Source organism: Enhydra lutris, unplaced genomic scaffold, assembly GCF_002288905.1.
Source record: "Enhydra lutris kenyoni isolate GAN:26980312 unplaced genomic scaffold, ASM228890v2 scaffoldscaffold40, whole genome shotgun sequence".
NCBI lineage: Eukaryota > Metazoa > Chordata > Mammalia > Carnivora > Mustelidae > Enhydra > Enhydra lutris.
The window spans coordinates 11,875,643-11,892,315 of record NW_019154124.1 but is presented as its reverse complement, the minus strand read 5'-3'; the positions used below and the strand labels follow the sequence as shown (position 1 = coordinate 11,892,315).

Sequence of the window (16,673 nt, the reverse complement as noted above, 5' to 3'; positions counted from 1 at the left end):
TTAGAACATTTCAGTCATTACAACAGGTTCCCTTGAGTCTGCTAGCAATACCCACCCACCTTCAACACTCCTCTCCCAGCCACAGGTGAGAGATTTACTTTCAGTCTCTTAAGTTTGCTTTTTCTGGGCATTTCATATAAATGGAATTATTCAGTGTGCAGTTTTGTTGTCTAGCTCCTTTACTTACCAACATTTTCTGAAGTTTTCTCTTCTATCACATGTACCAGTAGGTTGCTCTTTTTATTGCTAAGCAGTAGTCCATTATTTGAATATTCTACATTTTTTTATCATTGAATTTTCCCAGTTTTTAAATATATTTTTTAAAGATTTTATTTATTTATTTATTTGACAGAGAGAGAGAGAGACAGAGACAGAAAGCACAAGCAGGCAGAGAGGCAGGCAGAGACAGAGAGAAGCAGGCTCCCCACCGAGCAAGGAGCCCGATGCGGGACTCGATTCCAGGATCCTGGGATCATGACCCAAGCCAAAGGCAGCAGCTTAACTGACAGAGCCATCCAGGCACCCCCCAGTTTTTAAATATTTACAGACAAGTTTGAATTTGGATGTATGATTTTTTTAGTAGTTTCCTAGAAGTGGAATTGTAGGGTTCTATGGTAAGTTTCTTTTTAACTATTTAGGAAACTGAAAAATAGTTTTCCAAAATGAGTGTACCATATTACATTCTTACCAGCAATGTCTGAGAGTTCCACTTTCTCCATGTCGTAGCCAACATGTGGTAATGGCTATCTTTTGGAGTGGTTGTGGATGAAAACTCAATTGTTTTAACTTGTATTTTCCTAATGACTTACGGTAATGAGCACATTTTCGGGTGGCTATATGCAATGCATATGTCTTCTATGGTGAAATGTCTATTTAGATACTTTGGCCATTATTTATTTGGGTTGTTTGTCTTCTTACTGAGTTGTAAGAATTCTTCATATATTTTGGATAAGTCCTTTATAAGGTATATGACCCAAATATATTTTCTTCTAGTTTATGTCTTGTGTTTTTATTTTCTTAAGTTTATTTTAAAGGAAAAGTTTTACATTTTAATGAAATTCATTTTATCAATGTTATATACAATATAACTTCTCATTGTTAGTGTGCCATTATATATGATACAATTTCTCATTGTAAGCTTCTCAAATTATTTTTAAGGATAAACTAAGTATAAATCTATAGACATAGGGGTCCCCTGGGAGGCTCAGTTGGTTAAGTGGCCAACTCTTGATTTCTGCTCAGGTAATGATCTCAGGGTCCTGGCATCAAGTCCCATGTTGGGCTCTGTGCTCAGCGGGGAGTCTGCTTGAACATTCTCTCTCTCCCTCTCCCTCTACCTTTCCTCTCCTCCACCTGCATTTTCTCTCTCTCTCCTTCTCTCACTCTCTCAAATAAATAAATCTTAAAAAAAAAAAAAAAACTTTAGACATAAAATGCAGGTCAGGTTGAATCTCTTCTAAAGCTCACAGTTTCTGCCCTGTAAATTTTAATGAAAGCTTGCGTTCATTTCCTCAGTAACAAAGGAAGTGTTTATTATCCAGGCCAGTCCACATCAACATCATCACTTCTCCTGACATCTGTCAGGATACATTTGCTTGCATATTTCTTTTTTTTTTTTTTTAAGATTTTATTTATTTATTTGACAGAGAGAGATCACAAGTAGGCAGAGAGGCAAGCAGAGGGAGAGGGGGGAGCAGGCTCCCTGCTGAGCAGAGAGCCCTATGTGGGGCTTGATCCCAGGACCCTGGGATCATGACCTGAGCTGAAGGCAGAGGCTTTAACCCACTGAGCCACGCAGGTACCCCTGCATGCACATTTCTGTTCCTGCTAAGGAAGTGCTTTACTTCTAACTGGAGGTCAGCACATTATTCTATGCACTCTTCATGAAATTAAAGGAATTATTAATGTTTGATTCCATGAGAAGAAGATGAAGACATTCAAGTTATTTAGCCTAGAGAAAAGAGGGCAAATGGTAATGTTAATGTGAAATTTACGGGTATAAATCAAAAATGTATATGAATTGATAACAGATAAAAGGGCAAATAAGAAATGAGATTGAATTAAAGGAGTAAGGATTTTATTACTCTCCTAGAATATTTTCTTAACAATTAGAGTAATGAGCAAAAATATATAGAAAGAACAAGAATGTAGGAGTCATGAAAAAAAAATGAGCTCGAATCTTAACTTCTTTACATCCTGGACAGCATGGGCAAGTTTCTAAATCTTCTTAGTCTCAGCTTCTTTGTCACAGATGATATAGAGAATATCTAACATAAGAAGTTGTAGAAATAATTTTTAATATGAAAGAAGTGAAGACCCATAGAAAAAACTCTTGAAGTGTTACTTACTATTTGCCTCCATCCCTGAAGATGATACTAAAGAGTTTGGAAAAATCAAATAATATATTTATTAAAAAAAACTGGCACAAGGTACAGAAATCAAACAGAATTCATTAGCTCAAAGTCATGTTTTTTGAGACATTTGACAGTTAAAAGTTCAACAAATCTGATGTAATAGAAAATTGGATGAAAATAAAGAAAAGCACCTCTCTTTCTGTTTAAAACACAATCTCAGTGGAATGTTTTTGAATATTCATAGCTGGTCACCTAGCAACCTCTAGCACTTCTTGTCTTTTCAGGTAGTAGTAAGAACCTTTTAAACAGAGTAATGAAAATAACCACGATAACTATATTAGATAACTCTTTAGTGGAAAGTATCTCCAGATATATATTAGAAGATAGAAGCTGTTGAACTTTGTTGAATACTTTCTTCATCAATAGCAAATTGATTCTTGATGAGAACAAGTTTAGACTGTAGTGCAAAAATAATCTGGACACCTGGATTTTATTTTTATGTCTAAAGTGACTGAGCAAATTCAGTAATTCTCTGAACTAATCAGTTTCTCAACTCTTCCCAAAACTTGTAATTATGACCATTATTATGCTACCAGGCTTGTGCGTCCTTTTTCTCTCTAGATTTGCCTACGAAGCTATAAGTGTTAATCCAGTTACATATTCATTTAACAGATACAGATGCAGTTCATATTTGTAATTCAAATGCAAAAACACAAAAATGACTAAAACCGTAATACTAAAAAAGTAACAATTTCTTCTTTGTCATGTTGGTTAAAGATATAAGATGGCATAAACATTTATGCATCAGTAGAAATATAAAAATTATATTAGACAAAAACTCATATCAAGTAATCAATATAATCAATCCCAGCTACTGATTAGATGGTACGGTATGATTTGTGGCTGGCCAAGCCAGAAACATTTCCTCTCCTCTGTCTTGACCGAGAATTGCTAGTTCCCAACACATTTCTTCTGTCTTGATGGTTTCTTCCTTTAGTGGCCTAATTGCAGTACCTCCCATCACTCTCCTCTCTGCCAGTGAACAGGGACAGGAAGGGCTGGATGTGCTGCCCTTAAACCCATCCCCTCTGATTCCAAACCAGATGCACTGGAGCTAACCAGAGAGGAGATGCCTTGCTCGTCACTTATTTGGAGCAAGAGTGTGGGCTTCTCTTTACCTTTGCCATATTATTAGGTGTTGCCTTGAGCCCTTAACTTCTTAAAGCCTCATTTTTCTCATGTATAAACCCGGGGTGGGGGGGTGCTTTGGTTTTTTCTTCTTTTAACATCCAAAGAGATAATGTAATTTTTAAGGCATTTTCTAAGAATAGAATACAATGCAATACAATTATATTATTTTACCACTCATATTATTGCTGCCTTAGCCCCATGGGAAGAAATTGGTATTTTATTATTTATCCATTCAGTATTCATCCAATTATGTATTGAGTGTTGCCTAGATGCCGTATGCTTGCTACATCTGTGATACCAGAATCCCAGCATCACAAAACTGATACACAGAGCTCTTCCTCTGTTTTTGCTGGACAAAAGGTGATTTTTTTCCATGGCCTCTTTCTTTTCATTCCTGCCCTCTATCGCTGCTCAGTCACTGTGGTAACTACTATGAACACAAATGTTCCACAAGTTTTGTTACCAAGGTAATGTCCATACATATTGTGTGCCCAGCACACTCAGGATACAACTTCTATCTTTGTATTAATTTTCTACTGAATTGTAACAAATTACCACAAATGTAATGGCTTAAAACAGCACTCATTTAATATCTCACAGTTTTCTTGGGTCAAGAATCCAGGCACAGCTTCTCTGGGATCACAATGTCACGATCTCACAGTGCTGCGGTCTACATGTTGGCTGAGCTGTGTTCTGTTCTGGAGTTTGGGAATATCCTTCCAAGCTCCCATGTTTATTGGCAAAACTCAATTCCTGCCATTATGGAACTAAGGCTCCCTGTTTTATCCCTGACTGTCAGCCAGGCCACTCTCAGCATCTGAGTACTTCTCAGCATCTTGCCCTGTGGTTCTTTCTCCTAACCTCTCACATGTGGCAGGGTACTTCTTCAGGGCCAGCAGAAAACTCTCATCTTAGTTGGCTCAGATAATATATTCATAGTCGTGACTATCACATTACCTTTGTCAGATCCTATTGGTTAGAACTAAGTCATAGGATCCTCCTGCCCTCAAAGGGAGGGGATTCTTCCGGATGTGATTCATCGGGAATCACGATAGATTGTCTGCAACAATCTTCTTTTAGCTCCAGAAGTCCAAAAGGAATCCTTATTGCTAAGTTTTGAGTTACAGTAGTATTTTTCTTCCTACTTATCTTTTATTAAATAAGACTGGCACTTATTTTGGAAAGCTTATCATAATATTACAGTAATATAAGTTGAAACTGTTCTATTTCCACTGGCAATATAGGGTTACATGAGTGTCTTACAATATAATTTTATATTTATATTATAAATATAAATTTTCTATTTATATATATTACTTATATTTATATATTTATATAAATATATAAATATAATTTTATATTTATATAATTATATATTATAATATAATTTATAATAATATAATATTATATTATATTATATTATATACATAATAAATGATCCCACTCCCAGACCTGGGCTGTCATCTTGTGATCAATATCTAAACAAGTAAGTAGTAAGGTCCTATCTTAGAGGCGTGCCTGTGTGGCTCAGTTGGTTAAGCTTCTGCCTTCAGCTCAGGTCATGCCCAGGGATCCTGGGATTGAGCCCTGCGTCAGGCTACCTGCTCAGGAAGGAGCCTGGTTCTCCCCCTCACTGCCCCCGGCTCATGACCTCTCCCACTCTCTCTCTTTCTCAAATAAATAAAAATCTGAAAAAAAGAAGTCACGCCTATAAATTGACCTTACTTTCTAATTTTGTAATATCAATTTCATATCAAAAATTATTTCATCGTGGACCCTAAGTACTGCTAAATGAATTAAGTTTATCTTTAATTTCCTTTTATAGGCATATCATGCAATCACCCCAGATTTGGTCTTTCAGATTATAGTTTTGCATTTACCTTAAATAACCTATAATAAAGAAATAAATCCACGTGTTATTGAATGAATGAAGCATGATTTTTTAATATGGCAGTCTGGGAAATTTTCTTAGTGGGAATTATTCCTGAAGTATTTCAGGAGGAAGAAATCCTGTGCACCTCTAATAAAATTACTTTACCAGTATACGAAATATCTTTTATTTGAAAGGTGTTATTCAACAAAGTCAGAATGCCAGTGTCTTTTGATATTTACTTGTGACTTTGTTACATCTATCTATATATAATGTTTAAATACATATGTATATGGGTATATGTTTGGAAGATATGTATGGCATTATTCCTAGAAAGTGTATTAGTAAGCCCTAAGAAGTGATTATGGGAACAACTGAAACCTTGTACGCAGCGTTCCTGTTCTCCGGCTCTTGAATGCAATGGCCTGGTAGGAACAGGATCACATCATCTCCTCGGGAAGGGCATAGATAAGGAGCTATGAAAGAAAGTAACCTTCAACTCCCCTTCCTGCCTCAGGTGCTTGCTAGCGCAGATATCCTGTTCCTTCCTTATCCCATAACTCCTTCCTTGTGTGCCTGTGCGTAGGGAACGGTACAGGCCTGCTTTCTGGCTTCAAGATAATTGCCTTCTCTTTGTATTCCCTCCTCATGCTTTGATACATCCGTCCTTGCTTTGCTGATGAAAAACAAAATAAAAGCTATGTGCAGAATTCAGCTGTTGCTACTCTTCCTTGTAGAGGCAGCCCTGCACGACCTCTCAGATTGATGACTGAGAGCATTATTTCGGGGCACAATGACAGATATGTGTGTGTGTGTGTATGTATATGTACATATGTGTATACACACACACACACACACACACACATACAGTTTTATATACATATGTATATGTATGTATATAGGGAAGGAATGTGTGCGTGTATATGTATATATGTGTATCTTCCTTATTTCCCATACCAATGGCCATTTCAGTCATATGGCAGTCCAACTTCGGCGCATCTCTTCTGGTATGGTGTAAGAATAGCCTTTTATACATGCTTTGTGTAACATTTTTATCATAGTCACATTACATTAGAAAAGAAGAATTTATACTTTGGTTCTTGGAAATGTGACAAAAAATGTTCTCTTTGTATCCTTCATGTATGTAAAGCATATGTATTTAAAATTAAATACATATTAAAAAGAATGCTACAGAACAATTATAGTGGATCAGAAAAAGCTAATGGGAATGGTTGAGTATGTAATTTCTATGCTGAGGTTTAGAAACAGATTAGATTTGGTATTAAGGTAGTGTTTCCATTTCCATTTTGACACTGCTGGAAACAGTCAAATAGGGATTGCTATAAGGTAATTGATATGTGTTTTTATATTTGTAGGAATGTTTTTCTCATAAAAAGCAAAAATTAGTAAAAATAAAAATGGTGAAGTAAAGGAATATTCTTTGGGTCTTTATGTTCAAGTATTGATGAATTTATGTAGCATTTAAGAAGAACACAAAGGAGATATTACTATTTTTTTTAATAAAGTTGGTACATTTTTCTAAATATTTATATAAATAATTTATAACCTAGAAATTAGTAGGTGAAAGAATATAAAAATAAACTTTCACTGTCTCACTCATGAGTATAATTAATGTGTAAACTATAAAAATACATTTAATTGAACTATCCTTTGGGGAATTTTCCATTATCTTTAGTACTTCATTAGCATTAATATTTATATAATCTTTCTTCTTCAGTTCAACTAATGACATGACTAAATTGCAATATATCATTATCCTGTGATAACTTTATTGTGAATAATAAACTCCATTGATTTAAGGACTACTGTTCATAAGATAGTGTGTTCACTGATAAAAATTTGCATTTCCTTGATGCTTAGATGTAGCATGTGATAGTGTCAAAATGAACCAACTATTTTCATTTTTTCTAAACTTAGTGGTTATTGGTTACATCAGAAATATTTCATAAATTAAGATGAAAATAAAAACATTTTTGTAATACTTTCTGTAACATGTTAATAAACATATAAAATTAAAGTAGATTTAAACTTTAAATTTAAATGCAGATATAAAGATTGTTTCCTTAATATGCTCATGTTTATTTTATACACAGCTTATTTTATTTGGTTTTTTATTTCAGCTTTATTGAAGTATAATGGAGTTATAAATTTGTAAAATATTTAGTGTGCACACCATGGTGATTTGATTTACATATATATTGTGAAAGGATCCCCCAATCTAGTTAATTAAAACATCTATCACCTCATGTATTTATCTTTTGTGTGTGTGTGTTTGTGTAAGAACATTCAACTTCTACTCTCAACAGATTTCACTTATATAGTACAGTGTTACAACCACAGTCACAATGTTTTATATTAGATCATTAAACGTTTTTCATTTTATAGCTAAAAGTACGTACCCTCTTACCAGCCTCTCCTTATTTCCCTTACTCACAGTCCCTGGCATCTACTTTTCTACTCTGTTTCTATGCGTTTGACTTTTTCCCCCACACATATATGTGATACCATGCAGTATTTGTCTTTCTCTGTCTAATTGATTTCATTGAGCATAATGCCCCCAAGGACTATTCACGTTGTCCCAAATGGCAGGATTTCCTTCATTTTCATGGTTCAGTAATATTCCGTTGTGCGTATATGTGCATATATACACCTTCTTTATCCACTCACCCATCACTGGACTCTTGAGTTATTTCCGTATCTTGGCTATTGTGAATAATGCTGTACTGAACATGGTAGTGCAGATATCTCTTTGAATTCCTATTTCTTTTCCTTTGGATAGATAACCAGAACTGGGATTGCTGGATCATAGAGTAGTTCTATTTTTAACTTTTTGAAGAAGCTCCACAGTTTTCCATGGTGGCTGTAACCAATTTACATTCCTATCAGCAGCACACAAGGGTTCCCTTTCCTCCACATCTTTGTCAACACTTCTTATCTCTTACATTTTTGATAGTAACCATTCTAACAGATGTGTGGTAATATCTCATTTTGGTTTTGGTTTGCATTTCCCTGATGATTACTGATGCTGAGCACATTTTCATGTACCTTTGGGCCATTAGTATGTCTTTTTGGAAAAATGTCTATTTAGTTTCTCTGCATATTTTTCAATCAGATTTTTGCTGTTATGTTGTATGAGTTCTATATATATGAGTTTATATTTTTATATTAAAGAAGTATGATTTGTAATTTTTTTCCATTCTATAGGATGCCTTTCATTCTGATGGTATCTCATGAATCCCTTAATCTATTTTCACTCTTCATTCTTTTTCCTCTTTGCTCCTCTTCTTAAATGACTTCCACTGCTCTGTTTTCAAGTTAACTCATCTTTTCTTCCAGTTCTCTGGCCTGATATTGAACCCCTCTATGAATTTTGAAGTTCATTTATTTTATTCTTCTGTTCTGTGATTTCCATTTGGTACTTTCTAATATATTCTATTTGTTGAAATTTTCACTTTGTTCATGCATTGTTCTGCTAACCTCAGTGAGCATCATTATAACTATTATTTTGAACTTTTTATCAAATAACTTCTCTCCCCTTCATTAAGGTCCTTTTCTGGAATTTTATCTTGTTCTCTTGTTTGTAATATATTCCCCTGTTACTTCAATTGTTTTGACTCTCAGTGTTGGTTTCTAAGCATTAGATAAAACAGTCACCTCTCCTAGACTTGATGCAGTGGTTTCATGTAGGAGATAAACATTATGATTCAGTCTGGCCTGAGCTTCTGGTTATCTCTCAAACCTTAGTGATTGTCCAAGCTGCCTTCTTTGTTCTTAATGGCTCCCAGTAGTTGAAGGTATGCCAAAACCTGTTTTTATGTGGTTTTGTTTTTGTTTTTCTCATTGACCCAATATGTAGGAATCACTCAGCTAGTTTCTGGATTTTTTTCAGAGGGAATTGCTCCACGTGTAGCTGTAGATTCGGTGTGTCCATGGGACGAGGTGAGTTCAGGAGCTTCCTGTGTTGCCATCTTGGCCCGGAATATTAAAAGTGACTACATAAGAGTGTATTTACCACATAATTATAATAAGGACTTAAAAAGACTTGTACATTTAAATTATAATCCTAAGGTCATTAAGGTAATACTTTTCTTAAGATTTTGCTACATCCATCACTGAACTTCTCTTTTCTTAAAAACATTCTCTACATACTTTAAAGGATTTCTGAAAGTTAGATTTCTCAGTAAGACTTCAACAACATCACTGCTTATATGTTGTGAGATTATTTTAACTTAGACAATCTTTTAGTAACATTTCTGTGGTCTCTTTGGTAACTACTGGTCTTTCTAACCTGCTGCACTGTTCACTTGAACAAAACTACTGTATTTTCAAAGCATCTAAGGAAGTATTTTATTAATGTTTTTAGATAAAATACAAGCAGAGAGGCAAAAGGAATTTGTGTTGATAAAAATTTGTCAAAAGTCGAAAAACAGTGATGATATAAACATCAATTATCAAGGACCATTCAGATATAAGCATTTCAGTTAAAAATTAATGTTTCTTCTTGAATTTACCAAATCTTTTATTGAGTTCTACAATTTAGATTCGAGTTGGGGTGTTATATTTTTATGGAAGTATTAATATTTTTTCTGCATTTATAACATAAAGTATCAAAGTGCAACTATAGAAATATGAAATCAAAATGTCCAGGTTTAAATAATTAGAAATCATGTAAATTAACTTTACATCCATTATGTCCAAATTAGGATACATGTTACTCCTGTAAAGTACGCAAAAAACTGTTATAATTTCTGAGTCTTTTTATTTTCTATCATTCTATTTTATCACAAATTTTAATATTTCTATGCTACTTTGTTCACACGAAAAACTTAGCATCAACCAGAGCAACAGTAATTCTTAAAAATTTACTGTATTCTTGAAGTGGTTTCTTTACATATGAATTTCATTTCTCACAGTATTGTCATCACTGTACATTACTTTCATTTTACCAAAGATACTGAGGCTTATAACATGTATTTAGAAAGTGCTTTGAGTATTAGAATTCAGTGGTATAAGGCTGTATTTTATAAATTAAATGAGATTGTGTTGTGCTACTTTATTAAGATGGATATAATTTGCTTCCACTGATCCTTTATTACAGGGTTTTAGAGCGTCCTCAGTCACCAAAAATCAAATGGTACTAAGGATCCAACTACCTAACTCTGAAGACTACAGAATGAAACTGTACTTAACTAATGAGTCATGACACACTGTATCAGAGGCTAATTATGTGCTATATAGTAGCTAACTGAACATAATAAAAATAAATTAATTAAATAAATAAAAAATTTTAAAAAGAGTGGAACTATAAGTGAACCTTTAAAAATAATCACTTATACCAATTAAGAGAATTTGGAGTTCCACAACTACTCTTTTAGCTATATCTTTACAAGGTGTAACAACTGATCCTAAGCATCTAGCTTGTGCTTTTCATGGGCTATGTTTACACTCTCTCTTTTAAGCTTAAAAAGAAATAATTCAAACCAAATACCCTTAGCACTTTGCTGTACCCTGCTGTCCCTTCTATACTCTAGCATTATGATAAATTTTGATGTAATCCATGATCTTGAACATATGTCCATACACACAGGAAATGTGGATCTGTAGATTTTTAGGATCTGAAACTGACTACATCTTAAAATGATATGTATACACTGGCCACATTAGAAATTCAGTGTCTGTGTGTGTTTTTTGAGAAGTTTAACAAGTGGTAAATTACAGCTCTGAGTGATTCAGTCATGTAGAGTGAAATCAAATCTTTAAGAAACTATTCTTACTTTTTATAGATAAAGTCCATAAAATAACCATTTAATTATGGCCAGCTATTTTAAAATCTTCAATATGTAATTTCCAAATGTCCTTCACACACTAAAAAATGTCTAGACTAATTGAATCAAGAATGGCTAGGAACGTTTCTTCATCTTCTACCCTTTATTTGTATCTGTCTAATGTCTTACTGTAGGATCAGTCCTGGGGAATCCTTATAGCCTACTGTCTAACAAATCAACTGTTTCTATGCAGACTTAGTTGAAACCAGGTCATGTACTAGATGACATTCTGTATTCACCCAGTTACATTCAATGAGTAATCATAAATTAATCTCTCATAGCAATAAACGGACCAAGAAACTGGCAACAGAAAAGCTCCACAAGTAGGGCCAGAGAAAGCTCTGACCCCTTGAGAACAGCAGGAAACTTAGAAACATAGTTGTTTGTTTGTTTTTAATTTTTATTTTGAGGCTAAATCTTCAGAACACTTACCCTGGTTAAAAAATAAAGGTGGGGATGGTGGGCGCCTGGGTGGTTCATTGTGTCAAGACTCTGCCTTCGGCTTCAGCTCGGATCGTGGTCCCAGTGTCCTGGGATCAAGCCCCTCATCGGGCTCTCTGCTCAGCAGGGAGCCTGCTTTCCTCTCTCTCTCTCTCTCTGCCTGCCTCTCTGCCTACTTGTGATCTCTCTCTCTGTCAAATAAATAAATATAATCTTAAAAAAAAAAAAAGTAGAGGGAGGTAAATAGTAGGGAAGGACGGAGAGAAAAGAGGGTAAATACAAAGAAGGAAAGGAGGAAGAAAATGAGAGAGGAAATTCCGTCAGAACCATCTTATAACCTGAGAATGATGTTTTACCAAACTATACTAGGTGGATGACAGAAGGATTCCATAATCCAGTGTTACTGATTTTTGAATGTACTGTGTTGATGCTGACTACAGGGATTGCTTTTGAGGAGTAAAGTGGGAAGGAAACAGAAACTATAAGGCAGATGACTTTTAAAATTTAGAGATTTTGAAAGAGTTGAAAATGGTACTTCAATCAGTGAATGGCAAGAATTATAATTTAAAGAAATAATTGTACCTTCATTTAAGAAGAATAACTCTGCTTTCTTCTAGTACTTTTATTTTTAATATCCTTGACAATGGTAAAAAAAAAAGTATATCTGGTGTTTTATATATATACACTTGCTAATTTTTAGCTGGTTAAAAAGAAAATATAAACTTAATTCTGTCTCAGTTAGTTTTCACATAATAATCATTCTCCATCTTTTCTTCCATGTGGCTATTTACAGAAAAATCTGTTCTAGGAAATAAAAAAGTTTACTAAGTTGTTCATCAGTCAAGAATAATTTTATTGTGCCTTGCAGTAAGTGCCATGCTAATGCACAGACAATGTTAGTTGATGAGTTAAGGCTAAAAGTCAATAGTAATTCACAAGTTATGATCGTGTTTTCATTTTATCATTTGCAGTCATATGCTTGGATTGTGTCCTCTCAATGTATGACTGCCATTACTGCCTTTTTAAGTGAAATGCTCCTCAGTTTCATAAGTGAACTATATGCTCTGGAGTTTCTTATAGTGGGAACATCTTCATACAATGTTTTTATAAAGTATCTGGTCAAAAATGGGCAAAGATACTTGTTTCTTATCTTGGTGGTATGGCTGAATTCAAAGAATTATTTTTTAGTATTAGGTAATTCATCATAGATGCTACCAAAATCTCAGAATGTCCTATTCATATCAACTATTACCGAATTCAGAATAATACCTTTCTGTTATTAGTGTCCAGTCCCAATATTCATGTTGCAGATAGCTTCTGGGTACCAGAGCCTACTTTATGTGCACCTTATAACTTTTGATAACTGCTGTCCCTTTAAATCATGACTAATAATTTGCTAATTTTTCAATACAGGTAATGGATTAGGAATTAGAATTGTGGGTGGTAAAGAAATCCCTGGACATAATGGTGAAATTGGAGCCTATATTGCCAAAATTCTTCCTGGAGGAAGTGCAGAACAGACAGGGAAACTTATAGAAGGTAAGGATAAGGATTTCATAGTCAATTAAAATGAATGTACTCATATTAAATATATTTTAATTTCATGTGAAATTTTCCTCTTTACTGTCTAGGTAGACCTCTCTCCTTATGATGAATTATGATATTTTGGTATAGTAATATAAAAGAAAATGTGTTCACAATTTTATTCATCTTATTTTCAATTGCATTGTCCTTTTGGCTGTTGGTTTGCTATGGGATTACCTTAAGAAATACTAATGAGTCAATATTGTTGACTTGGGTAATATTATTTTAAAAAACTTTCATCATTGGGTTAATTTTTCATAAACACTAAAAAAATTATATTGAGATCAGAACTGTAAAATATCAGATGATTCAGTACACACTCAAGTCAGGTCAGCAAACTTTGAACAGCCCACAGGCCAAATCTATCTGCTGCTTATTTCTGTAAATAGTGTTTTATTGGAACACAGGCAGGATCATCAATTTACATGCTGAACATGGGTATTTTCACACTACAATAACAGAACTGTATTCATGACAGAGACTAAATTGTCTGTAAAGACTGAAATACATACTGTCTGGCTCTTTCAGGAAAAATTTGCCAACTCCTGGGCTAGGTTTCTTTGTCTGCTTCTAGATACTATACACCTTATTACATCAAAAGCATTTTAAAATAATGAACTTTACAGATATATCTAAAGGGCCATTAAAATATGTGTATATATATATATATATATATATATATATATATATATAATCACTTTCTTTCAAATGTTATAAAATGCTTGATTCTCAAAATGCATGATGATTATTTTCTCTTGTTAATTAAATGTCATTCACATTTTCCAAACTCTAACATATAGGTTACAAGCTTTCAATGATATTGCTTATGATGAATATTTTTTAATCATAAAATAGCCTCAACCTACATTTTATTCTACTCAAAATACTTATTTGGAAAGTGTTTTTCTGTCATTTCATAGTTTTATAAAATGCAGCCCATTGCTTAACATTCAATCATGCTAAAATGATTCACTGTCCTTTTCTGAAACTTGAGGCATTATTGATTCATCACAATGCTCTACTGGAGCCAACCAACTCACTAAGATATGCTCTTCCCAACTTCACATTCAATGACGTCACATTGATGGCTTGAATTGGTCATGGTGGGAGTATTTACAAAGTGGAAATAGACAAATTAGGCCTGTTTTGTTTGTTTATTTGCTTGTTGGCTCTCAGAATGCCACTTCACCAGGACGTTACCTAATATGTAACTGAAAGCATGTTATTATTCTAAGATTTTATTTATCCATTTGAGAGAGACAGAGAGAGCACAAGCAGGGGAGAGGCAGAAGGAGAGGGAGAAGTGGGCTTCCTGCTGAGCTGGGAGCCAGACCTGGGGCTCCATCCTAGGAACCAGAGATCATGACCTGAGCCGTAGGCCAATGTTTAATCATCTGAGCCACACAGGCCCCTGTGAAATCATATCATTAAAAATATTCTAATATTGGGGCACCTGGGTGGCTCAGTGGGTTAAAGCCTCTGCCTTTGGCTCAGGTCATGATCCCGGGGTCTTGGGATTGAGCCCCACATCAGGCTCTCTGCTCAGCAGGGAGCCAGCTTCCCTTCCTCTCTCTCTGCCTGCATCTCTGCCTACTTGTGATCTCTGTCTGTCAAATAAATAAAGAAAATCTTAAAAAAAAAAAAATTCTAATATCATGCATAAAACAGGAAAAGGTAGGAGAGTTAGCCAGATAGCTAAAAGAAGGTAAAGACAATGAATCAACATATAACAATTGTGAACAGAACACTGAGTCTGTATGAAGTTTCTGTGACTATAATCCTATCACTCCTAATGCTAATCCTTAGGTGTTGCCATCTACTTAAGCTATAGAAATCGACACCATTTTTTTTTTAAATTGAGACCATTTTTAAGAATGGGAGTGACATGATCATTTTCATACAGCATACTCCAGAAGGAAGTGTATATATTATTTTTATTTTAAAATAAAAAATTGCAGCAACTGTTTGTGTTAAGATTTTGCAAAGATACTTGAATAAAGAAACCCTTCTCAGTATTTACATCATTGAAATTGGGAAATACTACAAATCAGGATGATTTGAAAAACAATTTGAATGAAGCATACTGTTATGAAATGATACTCTTTGTACTTGGTAGCCTATGTAGCCATTTTTAAGTTCATAAATTAAATCTAAAAAATAGATATAAAGCAAATTAATTCAAGAGAGAAAATTGAAATGAACCTAGAATGTTACATGCTCAGACTGTCACAAAATTTCTCATCCTTTTTGGAAGTAGTAGTCTTAAGGTCTGCCTATTTGGTTTGAATGGTTTGAAATCATTGAAAGCTACATGCATATTATTTAAGATTTTATTTTAATTATTTATTTAGTAATTCTCCCCAAAGATTTGCCAAAGTGCCATACGAGGCCTTTCTGTGAGCACAGATCCTCTGGTTGGAGTCCAGTTCTTGTAAAATGCACACCCATTGTGATTTATGATTTCTAGCTTTGTTTTATTTACTCTTACAACATAGGTCTTTAATAAAACCCTTGGTAGTATTTCTTTCTATTGGATTCACGATGCTGTCTTGGTTCAATATTGAGGTCCTGTTTTTGAAACATTAAATATTTTAAGGAGTTACTTTAACATACAAACCATCCACAAGGCAATACCTGTGTTCTGGGCCACCAGGCTAAAATGATAAAATTCATTCTCTTTATATGCAAAGATGAACTGACTAGGAGGCCATCAGTCCAAATGGGAATCCACAGGGACTCACCTTGTTTGACCAGTATATTTTCAGGATATATATGTTTATGTACGTGTATTTATATTTACATAGTTTTTATTTTATCTTTAAATATGTGCTTTATTCATACATGCTATCCTTAGAGCCCTCATCTTTAATCTTTGATAGATTATCATAAAATTTCAGAGCTCTAGATTGGTTAAAACACAACTCTGATTTTTATGCCTGAGGCGAGGTGTCACTCTAACAATACCCAGTGTATATCACTGGAGACTTGCGGATTTTTTTTTAATATTTAAAATTTTTCATGACCATCATAAAATTTTGTTTATTGAAGGCATTAAAGATGGTTAATTTGCCATAGTTTGAAACTAATTCTTTTCTAAGGAAAAAGCATATGTATATGAATAAATAGATAAAATATGTGTTTGTGGGTATGTAACTGTTTATCTCCATCTGTAGATTGAGTTCCAGTAGACTTAGGAATTGATTTAATGTCTTCCAAGTGTATCTTTCTGCATTTCCAAATACAAAAGTATGTACACTGAGCCTTTATGGTTTAAAATTATCTTCCACTCGATTGAAAACATGCGTAACATTTGGTTGACCATAGAATTCTTAGACTGTACTTTTTTTCCCCCCACTCCATACAATGAAGCTCTTCCCAAAAAACTGG

At 34.1% G+C, this 16,673-nt stretch overlaps 1 protein-coding gene across 1 annotated transcript in view; it reads left to right on the top strand.

Annotated features, from left to right (window-relative positions):
* Positions 1-16,673, top strand: part of LOC111155313 (piccolo presynaptic cytomatrix protein) — a 418,957-nt gene that overhangs the window by 296,196 nt on the left and 106,088 nt on the right. The window contains 1 exon segment of the mRNA XM_022515457.1: positions 13,116-13,241. Within this exon segment, the coding sequence (XP_022371165.1) occupies positions 13,116-13,241 (126 nt within the window).